Source organism: Borostomias antarcticus (assembly GCF_949987555.1).
Source record: "Borostomias antarcticus genome assembly, chromosome: 15".
Lineage (NCBI taxonomy): Eukaryota > Metazoa > Chordata > Actinopteri > Stomiiformes > Stomiidae > Borostomias > Borostomias antarcticus.
The window spans coordinates 24,990,666-25,005,665 of NC_140248.1; the positions used below are offsets into that span (position 1 = coordinate 24,990,666).

The window sequence follows — 15,000 nt, forward strand, 5'->3', positions numbered from 1 at the left end:
AGGTTTGAAATGAAATGAATCAATCAATTAATCAATCAATCAATCAAAGCTTTATTTGTATAGCGCATTCCATACCCAGAGGCAACACAATGCGCTTTACAGAGAACAAGGGAGGTGGGCAGACGACCCACTCTCTACATATTCCAGAGGGAAGCAAAAAAACAGTAATCACCCGGGGGCCAGAAGGGCTGTCAGAAATGAGAGGCTTGGCTGCATTCAAAGCATAACTTGCGTTTCTCTCGAAGTGCAGCTCATCCCGTGATGCAGCCTGATGAAAGTCTGTTTCGGGCTGAAGGAAGCTTTGTGGAGGTGAGATGTTGAGAGACAGGGCTCCACCGCGCCTCCTGAACCGGCCTCGGCGGCAGGGGAAGCTGAGGGGTCGCACCCCCGGGCTGGACTCACTGGATGTTTTTCAGTAAACAAAGGCTTCCTGTTGTCCACCGAGGTGGCAAACGGATGGTCTTATTGGAGCCAGGTTTACGCCGCACGCTAGGAGGGAACTTCCCTTTCACCGAGCAAGGACGAGCTCGGCAGATCTGTTTCATGTTTGACAAACTCTTTTGGGCTGTTTTAAAACAAAGTCAGCCGAGTCTCTGCTCACACTCCATACTGGGCCTGGGTCTCACACAGTAGATGACCTTTACTTCTTCTTCTGAGGAAACAACATACCAAGGCAGCCAACAGCCAATCCGCTTGCAGAGCGGACGATTGACGCGACAGTACCCGTTACCTGATGTGTTTGCCACCAGTAACAACTAGGTATAGAGTTCAATAAGACCTGATAATGTGCAGTGAACCAATGCAGTGAAAACACATCTGTAAGGTCAGAGGTGAGCACAGGGCCGTTGCTATGAATTTTGGGCCCCCTTAAAGAATATTGGTGTGGGCCCCTACCCCTCCGACTTTTCCTCACCACTTTTTTCGACCCCCTTTTTTTTATTTTTTTTTATTATGTATCATTTTGTATTAATTTGTCTGTTTCTCTATGTTCTTTTTCCAATTTACCTCTCCATAGACATTTACTTGTGTACTTCCTGTGCTTGGACTGTCTCTGTCTGTAGCAGTTTCATGACTGGAACTACTATGAGCCTCTTCACTCCCTTAACTCTGTTTCTGACTGGCTAGGACCTGGCTCTGTAGACAGTAAGAACAGAACAGTGTCTTCTTAAGACTTGGGAATAAATCTATGTAGCACTGTAGAGTTTACAGGAAGCTGGCTAGGAGGCTGTTGATTAGGTAATAAACGCCTCTCTTATTTCAAGAGCATTCATATGTAGGCTTTCTTAACCTGGATTACATCTACATGTTGCTATTCAGTACAGTAGTTCATTAATAAGTTTAACTAGCCAACCAGTGTGTACCTCACTCACTCACCGTCTAAAGTATCTTCTGGGGGCTGGGGGTGGGTGTCTAGATCAGACGAGGCAACAGCTGATTCTGTGAGTAGCAGGACATAAAGGATTTAAAAAGAAATCAACTCTATACGAATTTCTATTAATTAACTTAACACTATTTATTTATTAACCATGGATTTCTTTATGTAATGTAACTTTCATATGTAGGCTATCTTAAACTGGGTTAACTTACATCTACATTTTGCTATTCATAGCAGTACAGTAGTTTATTAATACGTTTAATAGCCAACCAGTGTCTACCAGTCACTCACTCACCATCTAAAGCAGGGGTGTCAAACTCTGGCCCGCGGGCCAAATTTGGCCCGCAGTGTAATTATATTTGGCCCGCGAGGCAATACCAAATGACTACTAGAGCTGGCCCGCCAGTATTCGATTTTGCATGTCTGCACTATTAAGTTATATATTGTATGGTAATAAGCGTTGCTTGTTCCATATTCAATGTTAAAGAAAAACTTGTTTGAGTCCATATTAAAATTTTCATTTGTTCAATGTTGGCCCGCGACTTTGTTCAAGTTAAAAAAATTTGCCCACTGTGTATTTGAGTTTGACACCCCTGATCTAAAGCATCTTCTGGGGGCTGGGAGTGGGTGTCTAGATCAGAGGGGCCACAGCTGATTCTGTGAGAAGCAGCACATAAAGGTTTTAAAAAGACATGTCAACAGGACCGGCTAGCTAGCATAGCACATTATAATATAAGCATTCATGAGAATGGAAACATGTGTCCTGGCTGCTGCTACTGGATATTTATGTATTTATTTGGACAGGAAGTATTTGCAAGTGTGCCAGCTGGCAAGCTAGCTAACGGTAGCCACCTCACTAGAACAGTGCAGTGGTTGAGGCTGGCTAGTGAAAGCTAGCTTACTAGAACTGTAGTAGCTGTCTAGTTAATCTGTCATTTAGTTAATGGTAGCGTAATGTTATCTAGCAGCTAGCTTACCTACAGTAGTTGGCTGGTTGCTAACTGTAGCTAGCAGTAGCTGTCTAGTAAATGGTAGCTAACGTTAGCTAGCAGCTAGCTAACCAGATCGAGTTGTTACCAGAACATGAGCTTACTAGCTAACGTTAGCTACCTAGCTTAGCACTTTTGCCGCATTCCAGGCAACCCGTAACTCGTGTTCTTCCGACCTCCTACACGTGAAAATGCTCTGGAATGGCAGTCAAACCCGTAACTTCCCACCCGTGAACTCGTACAGATCGATGTACTCCCAGTTGCCGGGTGGGAAGTTACGGGTTGGACTGCCATTCCAGAGCATTTTCACGTGTAGGAGGTCGGAAGAACACGAGTTACGGGTTGCCTGGAACGCGCCATTTCTTCACACACTAGGCTAACGGCTCTCGTTGTCATGGTTAATGTGAGACCGCGGGCAACTGACCGACCGTCTTAACACAGCTACTCTCACCTTTCTAACATATATATATATATATAATAATATAATACCGTCTTAACACAGCTACTCTCACCTTTCTAACATATATATATATATATATAATATAATACCGTCTTAACACAGCTACTCTCAGCTTCCTTGTGGAAAAACATGCTTATGGGCTCCCGCTCTGCTGCCTTTTCTCCTGGCCTCTCTCTCCACTCTTTTCTCCTGGCCTCTCTCTCCACTCTTTTCTCCTGGCCTCTCTCTCCACTCTTTTCTCCTGGCCTCTCTCTCCACTCTTTTCTCCTGGCCTCTCTCTCCACTCTTTTCTCCTGGCCTCTCTCTCCACTCTTTTCTCCTGGCCTCTCTCTCCACTCTTTTCTCCTGGCCTCTCTCTCCACTCTTTTCTCCTGGCCTCTCTCTCCACTCTTTTCTCCTGGCCTCTCTCTCCACTCTTTTCTCCTGGCCTCTCTCCACTCTTTTCTCCTGGCCTCTCTCTCCACTCTTTTCTCCTGGCCTCTCTCCACTCTTTTCTCCTGGCCTCTCTCCACTCTTTTCTCCTGGTCTCTCTCTCCACTCTTTTCTGGTGCCTGGATTATATGGGCTTGATGTTTATGATTTAACGTTAGACTATTAGTGCTAGTATTTGACAGCCAGCCGGTATAGTGACGTTAATGTCAAAAGAGGTGAGACTTGCCAGCATGAACCATGGCATGGACCAAACCATTTAAGAAGGGGGATATTGCTCAGGAAATTAAATATTTTTTCATCTGTATTGCATTATTTGTGGCTTAATTTGAATTCTGATGCAGCATTAGTGTGACTGATCTACATGCAGAATAATTTCATCATAGAAAGAGGGACCTCTTGTTTTTTTGTGGGCCCTGCTTGCTTGTGGGCCCTTATAATCATCATCATCTTTCACCGCTAAACAACTACGCTGGGTGAGCACGTGATATTTTGACCTTTCTGCCAATGTCTTGCACACGGCCTCCGCGTGCCACCATGCCCGATAAACACGCCAGCAGTATGTTTATCTAATAATTTATCCAGCTAATGCTACAGTCATGATGTTAATGAGTTTTTATGTTGTGTCGGACAAAAGCAGCACTTGTTTCTCCGTCCACCACAGTTCCAAGAACTTGTAGTAGGCAACAGAGCAGGAAGCGTCCATTCAGGCTTGGCACGGGGCTGAATGTTGAGTTTGGCCAAGTCTGTGATTGGTATAAAGGATATCTAAAGGTATTATCAGACATCCTCTCATATAGAGACGGGAGGATGGAGGGTGGAAGGAGGAGGGTCCAGGTATTCCAGGCTCAGACTGACAGTCTCTCAGGCAGAGGAAGGCAGGTATGGGCAGCCGCCAAACAATCTCAGAGGTTCCCCTCGCTGGGGCCATAATGGTGGGACGGTCCGCAACATCACAATGAAGTCCCTGGGAAGCACTACCGAGCTTCCTCCTAATTAACACGGGCCAGCGCTGGAAATCCCATCTGAAGCTAATCACCAAGAGCTGTTTGTTTTCCTAGCAAATCTCCCCGACCTCTTTCTTTGTTCGCTCCATCGATTGAGTTTGACATGGTTCCGCTATGGTTTTGTTGTTTGTTTGTTTGCTCTGAAGTACCCTGCTGCTTGTATTAAGGGAGGATGGGGGGGGGGGGGGGGGGAGGATGGAGGGGGGGGGGGATTGTTCCTAAGTCTGGTTGGATCAGGCTCGGCCCAGCCCGCTCTGGAGCTGAGGCCTTTGTTTATATTTAGTTCACACAGAAGGACAGAAAGACTCTCTCTCGTGTAGATCTAGGTCTCCTCTAAAGACCCCTCCCCCCCCCCCTCTCTTTTCTGGGCCCTCACCCTCTATCGTCGCCTCACAGCAAAAAGGTTGTGGGTTCGATTCCCGCTCGGGACACTGTCGGCACTGGGGATGTGGTAGAGCGGGTCGTCCAATGATCCTAGGGTCTGCGGTTCGAATCCCGCCTCCTCCTGTCCACATGCCGAAGTGTCCTTGGGCAAGACACTGAACCCCAAATTGCTCCCAATGAGCAGGTTAGCACCTTGCATGGCAGCTGCCGCCATTGGTGTGTGAATGTGTGTGTGAATGGGTGAATGAGAGGCCTTTGTAAAGCGCTTTGGATAAAAGTGCTATATAAGTGCAGAACATTTACCATTTACCATGTTCTCCCCAGGGTGGTCAGGTACTCAGGTGGGGTATCTCCCAGGGTAGTCAGGTACTCAGGTGGGGTATCTCCCAGGGTGGTCAGGTACTCAGGTGGGGTATCTCCCCCAGGGTAGTCAGGTACTCAGGTGGGGTATCTCCCCCAGGGTGATCAGGTACTCAGGTGGGGTATCTCCCAGGGTAGTCAGGTACTCAGGTGGGGTATCTCCCAGGGTAGCAGGTACTCAGGTGGGGTATCTCCCAGGGTGGTCAGGTACTCAGGTGGGGTATCTCCCCCAGGGTGATCAGGTACTCAGGTGGGGTATCTCCCAGGGTGGTCAGGTACTCAGGTGGGGTATCTCCCAGGGTGGTCAGGTACTCAGGTGGGGTATCTCCCCCAGGGTGGTCAGGTACTCAGGTGGGGTATCTCCCAGGGTGATCAGGTACTCAGGTGGGGTATCTCCCAGGGTAGTCAGGTACTCAGGTGGGGTATCTCCCAGGGTGGTCAGGTACTCAGGTGGGGTATCTCCCAGGGTGGTCAGGTACTCAGGTGGGGTATCTCCCAGGGTAGTCAGGTACTCAGGTGGGGTATCTCCCAGGGTGATCAGGTACTCAGGTGGGGTATCTCCCAGGGTAGTCAGGTACTCAGGTGGGGTATCTCCCCCAGGGTGGTCAGGTACTCAGGTGGGGTATCTCCCAGGGTGGTCAGGTACTCAGGTGGGGTATCTCCCAGGGTGGTCAGGTACTCAGGTGGGGTATCTCCCGGGCCTTGTGGAGTTGTTATGTTCTCCCCGTGTTCATAAGGGTTTCCTCCCAAGAACTCCAATATGTACCAAAAAAAAAACAAGCAGAAGAACAGATGCACTTCAGTCCGGTCCCTGACCCCTCATCCCTGACCCCTCACCCCTGACCCCTCATCCCTGACCCCTCACCCCTGACCAGGACCTGGACTGACCCGGACCAGGACTTGGACTGAGCACTTGGGCTTGGTCCCCGGATGACACTGATGCGGCTGCCCACTGCTCCTGGCTCCCCTGGAGGAGGACAGCTGGTGTGGGTCAAATGCAGAGGACACATTCCACCGGCGACCGCTGAAAATGCACATGTTTGTGTGTGTGTGTGTGTGTGTGTGTACTGTGTCGCCGCTCATTCACACGTGTGCGTTTGCATGTGTCATTCGCTATGCGCTAATAAAAGACCCTCTCTCTCTCTCTCTCTCTCTCTCTTGTGAGTCTCTGTTTCCTGCTGGTCTCACGGGGAACAGGACTTGTTCTTTCTGTTGACAGCAGATTGCATAAGAGCACCTCTATAAACGACCCTCGCCACCAGGGCCGCCAGGGGCGGAGTCAGCATAACCCCGTGTCCTCTCCGCACAGAACACACTCCTCAAGTCCGTCAGGATGGCTGCCCACTTGAGACAAAACAATAGTGCGTGTCGTCAGTCCGGTGGGAAGTCCTGATTGATGTTATCAGAGTGTCTCCATCTATGACTCTTTATTTAGCCAGCGGTCCCGCACTCTCTGAACCCACAACCTGCTGGGCTTCCTGGGCCGGACCCGCTGACCACCAGGCCCGGGGCAGTGCGTATCCACGCTCACATTCAATCATTAGCTCCTTTCAAGTCCAGGGTGCGGTGTGAGGGGGCGGATGTTTGAGCCAGGTGTAATCTAAAATAACCCAGATTAAAGGGATCGTTAGTGATTTTGGGACAAAGAGCCTCATTTATGACTCGTTATGAGTGTGACTCGTTATGAGTGTGACTCGTTATGAGTGTGGTGCCGTTGACTCCAGATATGCAGTTGGGCTCAGCTTGACCAGCTGGGGTCACTGTGGTGTGTGGAGCGAGTTTAGGGGGGTGAGTGTCATCATCATCATCATCATCATCATCATTAGGTCGTCCTCAGACGAGCTTGACAGCGAAGTGTTCAATCATGTGGGTCTTCCATACATCCAGCCAGTACCTCAGAACTCTCCACAGGACAGTGAGTGGAACCAAGTTTAATTGGTTAAACTTACTCCTCAGTATAAATACTGCCCACTGCGTCGTCCAATTGCTAACTTTCGGGTGGCGTAGCTGGTAGCGGTGTTTATGAGAAGTGGTCACGTGTGTTCGTAAGTCAGAAGACCTGAGTTCAAACCCAGTGTGGACAAAGTAAGGGTAGAAGCTATACTGACCAGCGACGCAATGACACCTGTTACATAAACACTCAAATAACCCGATAAAGCGGTATTGCATTTGATTTGTTTTGGGGGCAGTGTGGAGTGTTGAAGTGTGTTTGGTAGTGGATGCTATCCTGGTACCGCTGCATTGCTCCAGGCAGTTTGAGTCCCCAAGAAGAAGAATGAATCAGCTGAAAAAGGTCTCCATTGATCAACAACACAGTGGCAAAGTCATACATGAGGCATTGTGTCAAAAATGTTACCCCTTTAAATCTCATTTTGATGCATGAGTCTAAAGTTGATTTTCTCTCAGGAATAATTATACACATGATCCTCATGTCCTCCTCAGTAGTCAATGTTCTGTGTTTTAAAATGCCAATCATATGAAAATAAAATATCTAAATAATTATGGAAAGATACAGAGTCCTGAACAGTGAAATTGTACAGATAGCGTCACAATTATCAGGAGGTTATCTAAAGAGTCAGTTAGAGTCAGAGTACAGTTTTCAATGTATTCCATAGTTCAGGTGGAGTATACGATTGTCACTATTATAGGATTATGATATAAGTATATGATATGACACTATACTATTACATTGCATATATAGGATCATATTGTATTGGTGCTATTGCTTCTTGCACTATATTTTGCACTGTCCTGTCATTTGTACTGTCCTGTCATTTGCACTGTCCTGTGGTGTCCTTGCTGTGTCTATTCATGTCTATTTAGTGTCCTGCACCAAAGTCCAAAACAAATTCCTAGTATGTGTGAAAACCTGTAATCAATCAATACATCCAATACTGATTTTGATACAATAACAATACATACAGTACTGTAAAGATAGAAATAAAGGTGCATTGACAGTAATTCCCTGTGTGTGTAGGCTAGAAATATTTGATCAGGGCGTGGCGGGGGTGGGGTCGCGGGGTCGCAGGGTCACCGGCGTGGTAAACATCCAGACCTGTAAGGATATTTGTTTTCCTTAGTGTAAACTGTTTTGACGTTTGAATAATAGCGAGGGAAAGAGCCTGAGGGTCTCTGTTAGAGGTGCGTGCGTACATGGACGCCTTTATTTACGCCAGCACATCCCCTGACCTCACAGGCCTGGCCGCCTCACAGGCCACTCGCTGTCTGGACGCATCACGCTGGGCACCACCACACCTCCTTTTATAACAGATCCCAGGTCTGCTCCCCTGTGTCCGGCTCTGGATGTGATTGTTGGTCATGTTTTACACGTGACCTCAATCCATTGTTAACGTAATCAAATCATATCACTCAACTATTCCATTGAATGAGAGAGAACTATTCATAGGTGACTAAACAATGAATTTGTTTCTATAAAAAGTCTTTTTTTGTGGGGGGGTGTGGGGGGGTGGGGGGGGTGGGGGGGGGATGTAGAGATACAGTAATCAAGATAAAAGTCTCGGTACACTTTATTATAACTATCCTTTATAAGCCTTTATAAACCATTCAAAATTAACAAACATTTAAGAACATTTTTGTAAGCAGTTGATAAATGGTTAGTAAATGATTAGTAAATATACACACAGAGCCACTGTACTGTATGTAGGAATCGAACTCACAACTCAGTGGTGTCTGACGACTGAACAACATCTAGAAGGACATTTCCTCAGTGCATCACTATGGAGGTCTGGGTTTGATTTCAACCTCATACAGACAGTGGTTCTGTGTAAATAGTCAATCATGTACTGGTCATATATAGTACTTACAAAGTAGTTATTTAGTATTTATGATTGCTTTATAGATGGCTTATAAAGGACAGTTATTATAAAGTGTTACCCTGGTCCCTGGAAGAGAGCGTTATTATAAAGTGTTACCCTGGTCCCTGGAAGAGACCGTTATTATAAAGTGTTACCCTGGTCCCTGGAAGAGACCGTTATTATAAAGTGTTACCCTGGTCCCTGGAAGAGACAGTGGGCTGCTCCCTACAGCCTCCAAAACAACTTGCGGAAAAAAGTCTATAAATAGCGAGCAAGTCAGAGAGAAAGAATGAGAGCGCGTAGCGACAGTGAGTGACTACGCTGTCTGATCTTTCATGGAAAACAGGGAGGAAAAGCGGACATCCTGGATGGACGTGTATTTATTATGGATCATCAGGGGAAGTCTGCGGCCGTGCTCGGCCCTGCCACTCTCACCTCCAGTCTCTACACAACACCTCTGTTTTTATAACCCCAAACACAAACATTCACAGCCATACACCCCCGAAAAAGCTGCATGGAGCTGATATTGTGATCGCTTCTGACATCAGCACAAAACACAAGTTGTCAACTGTCTCTAAAAGTCAGTGAACTCACAGATTAAAGTCCTTTGAGGATTTCTGAAAGATGAGTTGGTTTGTGACCATGTCTTTTAACAGACACTATCGGTCAGAGGGACATGGGAATGTGTGGTGGAAATTGATGACATTCTCTTACCAACACGTAAGTAAGTAAGAATGTGTTGTGTGAGACTATTATGTCTCCTCAGAGTCCTCTAGTCTTCTCATGTCCGGTTTATAAAGCGTTTGTGGGAGAGTACCTGATTTATGAACAAACGCCCAGTGTGGTAGTACAGTACAGCCAGACCAAGCACACAATGTAGCGTTAGCCGCCGCGCCGCCTCCTCCTCTCTGCTATGTTCTAACTTTACCTGCAACACAACGTTTTTTTTTGTCTCTTGTCTGCAGAACAACACATTTATTGGCTCAAGACATTCGCAGGAGCGGAAACTACTTTGCATGGAGAGAAATAAGTCTGCAGTAAAACAATGGTGCCGCTTGTGAAATATGGCAACAGGGGCTCACCTTTGACCTTTGGCTCCCTGTGCTTCTCTCCCCCCCCGCGTATTTACGCAGGCAGGTTGTGTTCTCTGCTCCTGTACCCAATCAGGAAGAGGAAAAGACAAACTTGTGGTAGGATTCTGGGTAAACTTGAAGCATTAGACCCCCGTTGGGATCTTATCTGATCTGCCAGAATGCTGAACACAAGCCTCGTGCCCCGTTCCCCAGCAGGGAAGGAGAGCGCACAACATACTGCAGTGCTTGAGTGGACCCGTGGGGAGGTATGAGGGACCCGTCGGGAGGTATGAGGGACCCGTCGGGAGGTATGACCCGTCGGGAGGTATGATGGACCCGTGGGGAGGTATGAGGGACCCGTCGGGAGGTATGAGGGACCCGTCGGGAGGTATGAGGGACCCGTCGGGAGGTATGAGGGACCCGTCGGGAGGTATGAGGGACCCGTCGGGAGGTATGAGGGACCCGTCGGGAGGTATGAGGGACCCGTGGGGAGGTATGAGGGACCCGTGGGGAGGTATGAGGGACCCGTCGGGAGGTATGAGGGACCCGTGGGGAGGTATGAGGGACCCGTGGGGAGGTATGAGGGACCCGTGGGGAGGTATGAGGGACCCGTCGGGAGGTATGAGGGACCCGTCGGGAGGTATGAGGGACCCGTGGGTAGGTATGAGGGACCCGTCGGGAGGTATGAGGGACCCGTCGGGAGGTATGAGGGACCCGTGGGGAGGTATGAGGGACCCGTCGGGAGGTATGAGGGACCCGTCGGGAGGTATGAGGGACCCGTCGGGAGGTATGAGGGACCCGTCGGGAGGTATGAGGCCTTCTCATTGTCCAGTCGTGGTTGATCGTTAAAACATAACAAATTTACAAATGAACATAGACATAGACATGCTAACTTCTAATGCATTATGGGTCCGCCACATCACGTGAACTTTGCTTTATGACCACACACCACATGCCAACTTATCATACTATATATTTTTGAAGCCTTTACTTGTAAATGGAACCCCTATGTGGTACATATGGTGAATAAAACGCCGTGCTCTTTGACTGACAGATCACTGTCCTGTTCTCCCCCAGGTAGTAGAGCCCGATGGAGCCCCTGTTGCTTGGAGCAAGTAGGAAATGAGCCCAAGAATAGGAGAGCCAGGTGGATGAGTCACTGGGACACGATGGTGTGGAGAGTGAGAACTATGAGTCCCCTGTGAGGCCCCCCCCCCCCCCCCCGCTATGAACCCGCTGCCATCTCCATCCTCAGGGAGCCCAGGTTTGACCCTGATGACCCCACATCCTCCCCCGCCCCCCGAGTTCAACCTGGGCTCCCTCAGTTTACAATGAGACCATTAGACCTTTGACACTTGTGCCTACTCATCTTTTTCTTTGTCATCTGGCCTGGTTCCCTCCTGTATTTGTTTCTTCCTTTTGTCCCTGTTCTGTTCTTGAGTTCTGACCCGGCAGGCGGGTTCCCCAGGCGGGTTCCCCAGCAGGATTTACTTGGGCACATGTTGGAGAACCCAGGATCCCACATGGAAGACGTTCTCCCTAGCGGTGTGAGAACTCAGGTGGGGATTGTTCTCCCCGTGTTCACACAAGGGTTTCCTCTCAAAAGAACCCTGGTATAAAAATGTAAAAAACGTGCAGAAGAACAGAACGCTCTCCGGTCCAGTCCTGGACCCCGATTGGACAGGAGCCCTTGGACTGGTCCCCTGTAGTCCTGTCCAGTGCCGGACCACGATTGGACAGGAGCCCTTTAGGTGCCCACTGCCCCTGGCTGCCCTTGGATGGAAGACAGTAAAGGATGGGTCAAAGGTCGAGAACCCATTTCACCGGTGACAGCCTAATGCGTGTGTGTGTGTGTGTGTGTGTGTGTGTGTGTGTGTGGCCCATTGCATGTGCGAGCGAGTGTTGGAGTTTCAAGTTGTGTGACATAAAGACTTCTACCCCTACTGTTCTTCTACATGCAAAATAGATTATACCAGTTCTGCTGCTATAGGCGAGTAAAAGTATAATATAGCTCATTGTCGCCACCCAGAGGTGAGGAGAGGTAGACACACTAGCTCTGCGTCCATCATAGCCCTACTCTGAATCTTCTTAAGTAGGCTTTATTGATATGGTGTCTAATCTTAAATAAGAACATGTTTTAGATTTTTGGTTTTTATAATAAATCCCCAAATAAAATCAAATCAAATTGAAGGCCCATTATGGTATCTAGTCGGCTACTCTACTCCATGTGCTACATACTGTAGGTTAATGATAGCTAGATCCGGATTGGCATCACATTTTCCCCCTCAAACCTCTAGTAGAGCTCTACTGAACGCCGCTACGCTCATCGAGTCGCGGTGGAGAAACGGTAAGAAGTTTGTTTCTGATCCAGATTCTGATCACCAACTGAGAAGCCCCAGATGATAATGTCAGGCAGAGTGAAGGGACATAGTGAGAGTAGGATATTGCTGCCACCTGCTGGATGTCTTGAAGTACTGCAGTCTCATGCACCTGCTGATAAACTCATTCTATGGTGCCTGCAGTTTCTCGCAGTTTCTCGCAGTCTTTACCACCCGCTCAGGCTCTGGCCTATAGGCTCCCTGGTTGAACTATTGGTTTCTATGTGTAGAAATATAATCCATCCAATGTATGCAGGTGCATGAGTTTATCTGATTGTATCCTCTGTTTATTTCTTAGGTCTGTTGAATGTGGGATAGTGATGGAGAGGGTTGCATCATGGGACAGCTGGATAGCCCCACCTCCCAACATCAACTAGGCTGCTAGTGACAGAGAACCAGAGCATTGAACAAATTCTAGCAAAATTGAACTAATGTCTGAATAAGCGTCTTGAATAGCCTATAGAAACCGCAGGATGAAGATGAGGGACATAACAGCATATTAGCATGAAGTATCTGATCCTATAGTTATTACTTTCACCAAACTCTGGTTTGCTCAATATCAGGAATTAAAATTAAACCATTTCCATTAAAAAAAAACATTCAATTTGATGTTCAAACACAATTTGTGATTTGGTTAGACAACATCCATTCCTGCATAGTTAGATATGCGTTATCTTTCTGGAGTGTCAAAATGTCTTTGATTGGTACTGTGGGCTACAAGGCTTTGAACATTGATGGAGAAACAAAATGCTAGGGTGGGATGTTTGTTTATTTTCATTACCAAGTTAGGCTGCAATAACCAATCATAACAATGTCATAATTAAGTAGGATAATTGCTATAACCTATAAAATACAACCCTAAACACAAATATTATCAGTAAAAAAAATTGTAGGCCAAAGGGTTTAAACTGATTATTTCCCTTTGCGTCTTCAAAGGTTTATTCTAGGCTCAAGTTTACGCTGGTGAAATAGGCAGTGCGTCTTCCCGTCGGTGGATGAGTCCGTCGGTGGATGAGTCTGTCGGTAGATGAGTCTGTCGGTGGATGAGTCTGTCGGTGGATGAGTCCGTCGGTAGATGAGTCTGTCGGTGGATGAGTCTGTCGGTAGATGAGTCTGTCGGTAGATGAGTCTGTCGGTGGATGAGTCTGTGGGTGGATGAGTCTGTCGGTGGATGAGTCTGTCAGTCTGACGGGAGAGACGCGCATCTCGGACAGGACGTCAGGGATATCGGTTATGAACGATTCCGCCTTTTTGTGCACAAAGCGTCTGTTTCCACGCGGATCAATGCAGTTGTGAGCGGATGCATGCAGTACAGTGAGGAGATATTTAATAATTGTACAGTAGTATTATGAGACACGGACTCGGTCCCTCAGAAGCGGTATTTGTTTTGTAGCCGGAATGAGGCAGGGGGTGGAGAGTCGCCACAGTAACGTTGGGCTTTGGCCAAACATCACCGTATTTTAGCCCTTCTTGGACCTTTATGTGTAGCTTTGCATTGGTTTGGTGCATAGCCTAGCCTACTGATTCTCGAGAATTTCTCTGTGGAGATGCAGCTCTCTTGAGGACCCCAGATATCCAGATATCCAGAGATCCGTCCTGCTGCCATGATGGGCAGATCTCTCCTCTCAGACACGGCTTGGCCGGTTGGAGAAGAAGCAGATTGATTGAAGAAGCAGATTGATTGAAGAAGCAGATTGATTGGGACGTGATCACGTCTGCGGAACGGCTGATGTCGGATGTTATTATCTGAGACTAATCCTGTAAATATCAGACGCGCAAACACACAGTAATTCGGTGAAACTCAGGGAAAATGTCTTCTCGCTCTGCATTACCGTCTGGGAACGACAGGAGCACGGACCATGTAAGTGCAATTACAGCCTCATCATGTTTTGTTTGCATAATAAGGCGTTTGCATCTACTAAATCTATTTGCAGTGCAGATTGTGTTGATGTGCATGTTTGGATTCTGAAGATGTGGGGCCTGGGCAGTCTGTCAGACAGGTTCTCTCAAAATGGGCCGTATCTGAGCGTCTACAGAGAGAAAGAGCTGATGGTGGGCAAACCAGCCGGGATGAGTCCATCCGCATACCATACCGCTCTGATATGCGCACAAGCTCCATGCTAAGAACCGTCACCTCTTATTATAATGCTGTATAGAGAGTGATGTCACATATTGCCCGTGTCTGAAACGTCCACAGACGGACATAAGGCTGCACCACACAGACATAGATAGATCACACATGCATCTGAGCAGTATTAGTGAGAACATGTAATCGTTCGAGCGGTTCTTGGTGGAATAACGCATTGCATGTTGTGCAGTTTGTCATGCTGCGTAGCCCACGAAGCACCAAGAGCTATGGGGGTCACACGGAAGGGCCTGGAGACAACAATGGCGATTTGTATGACACTGAATGGCCTATCTATCTATCTATCTATCTATCTATCTATCTATCTATCTATCTATCTATCTATCTATCTATCTATCCATCTATCCATCTATCCATCTATCTATCTATCTTTATAGTAGTAGCCTACTCTTTCTTCTATAGTAGTATACTATTTCTTCTTGTGTGGGTCGTGGACTGGCCTGCTGATGGCATATCAGATTCTAACTGAACTGATGTGGGATATGGTGGTGTTGTATCACTTCCTGTCTGGTATCTCTGTGTGGGGACACCATACTGGTCCCCCTGCAGGTCTCTCCTTTCAGGCTGGGAATGGGGGGGGGGGG

At 47.6% G+C, this 15,000-nt stretch overlaps 1 protein-coding gene across 1 annotated transcript in view; it reads left to right on the forward strand.

The window, feature by feature from the left end:
- Positions 1–14,080: 14,080 nt before the first annotated feature.
- LOC311318981 (MAP/microtubule affinity-regulating kinase 4-like) overlaps positions 14,081–15,000 on the forward strand; it is a gene marked incomplete at both ends in the record, with an annotated part of 14,059 nt that continues 13,139 nt past the window's right edge. Inside the window, 2 exons of the mRNA XM_084450415.1 lie at positions 14,081–14,131; positions 14,242–14,326. Coding sequence (XP_084306541.1) covers positions 14,081–14,131; positions 14,242–14,326 — 136 coding nt within the window. The remainder of the gene's footprint in view (positions 14,132–14,241; positions 14,327–15,000) is intronic.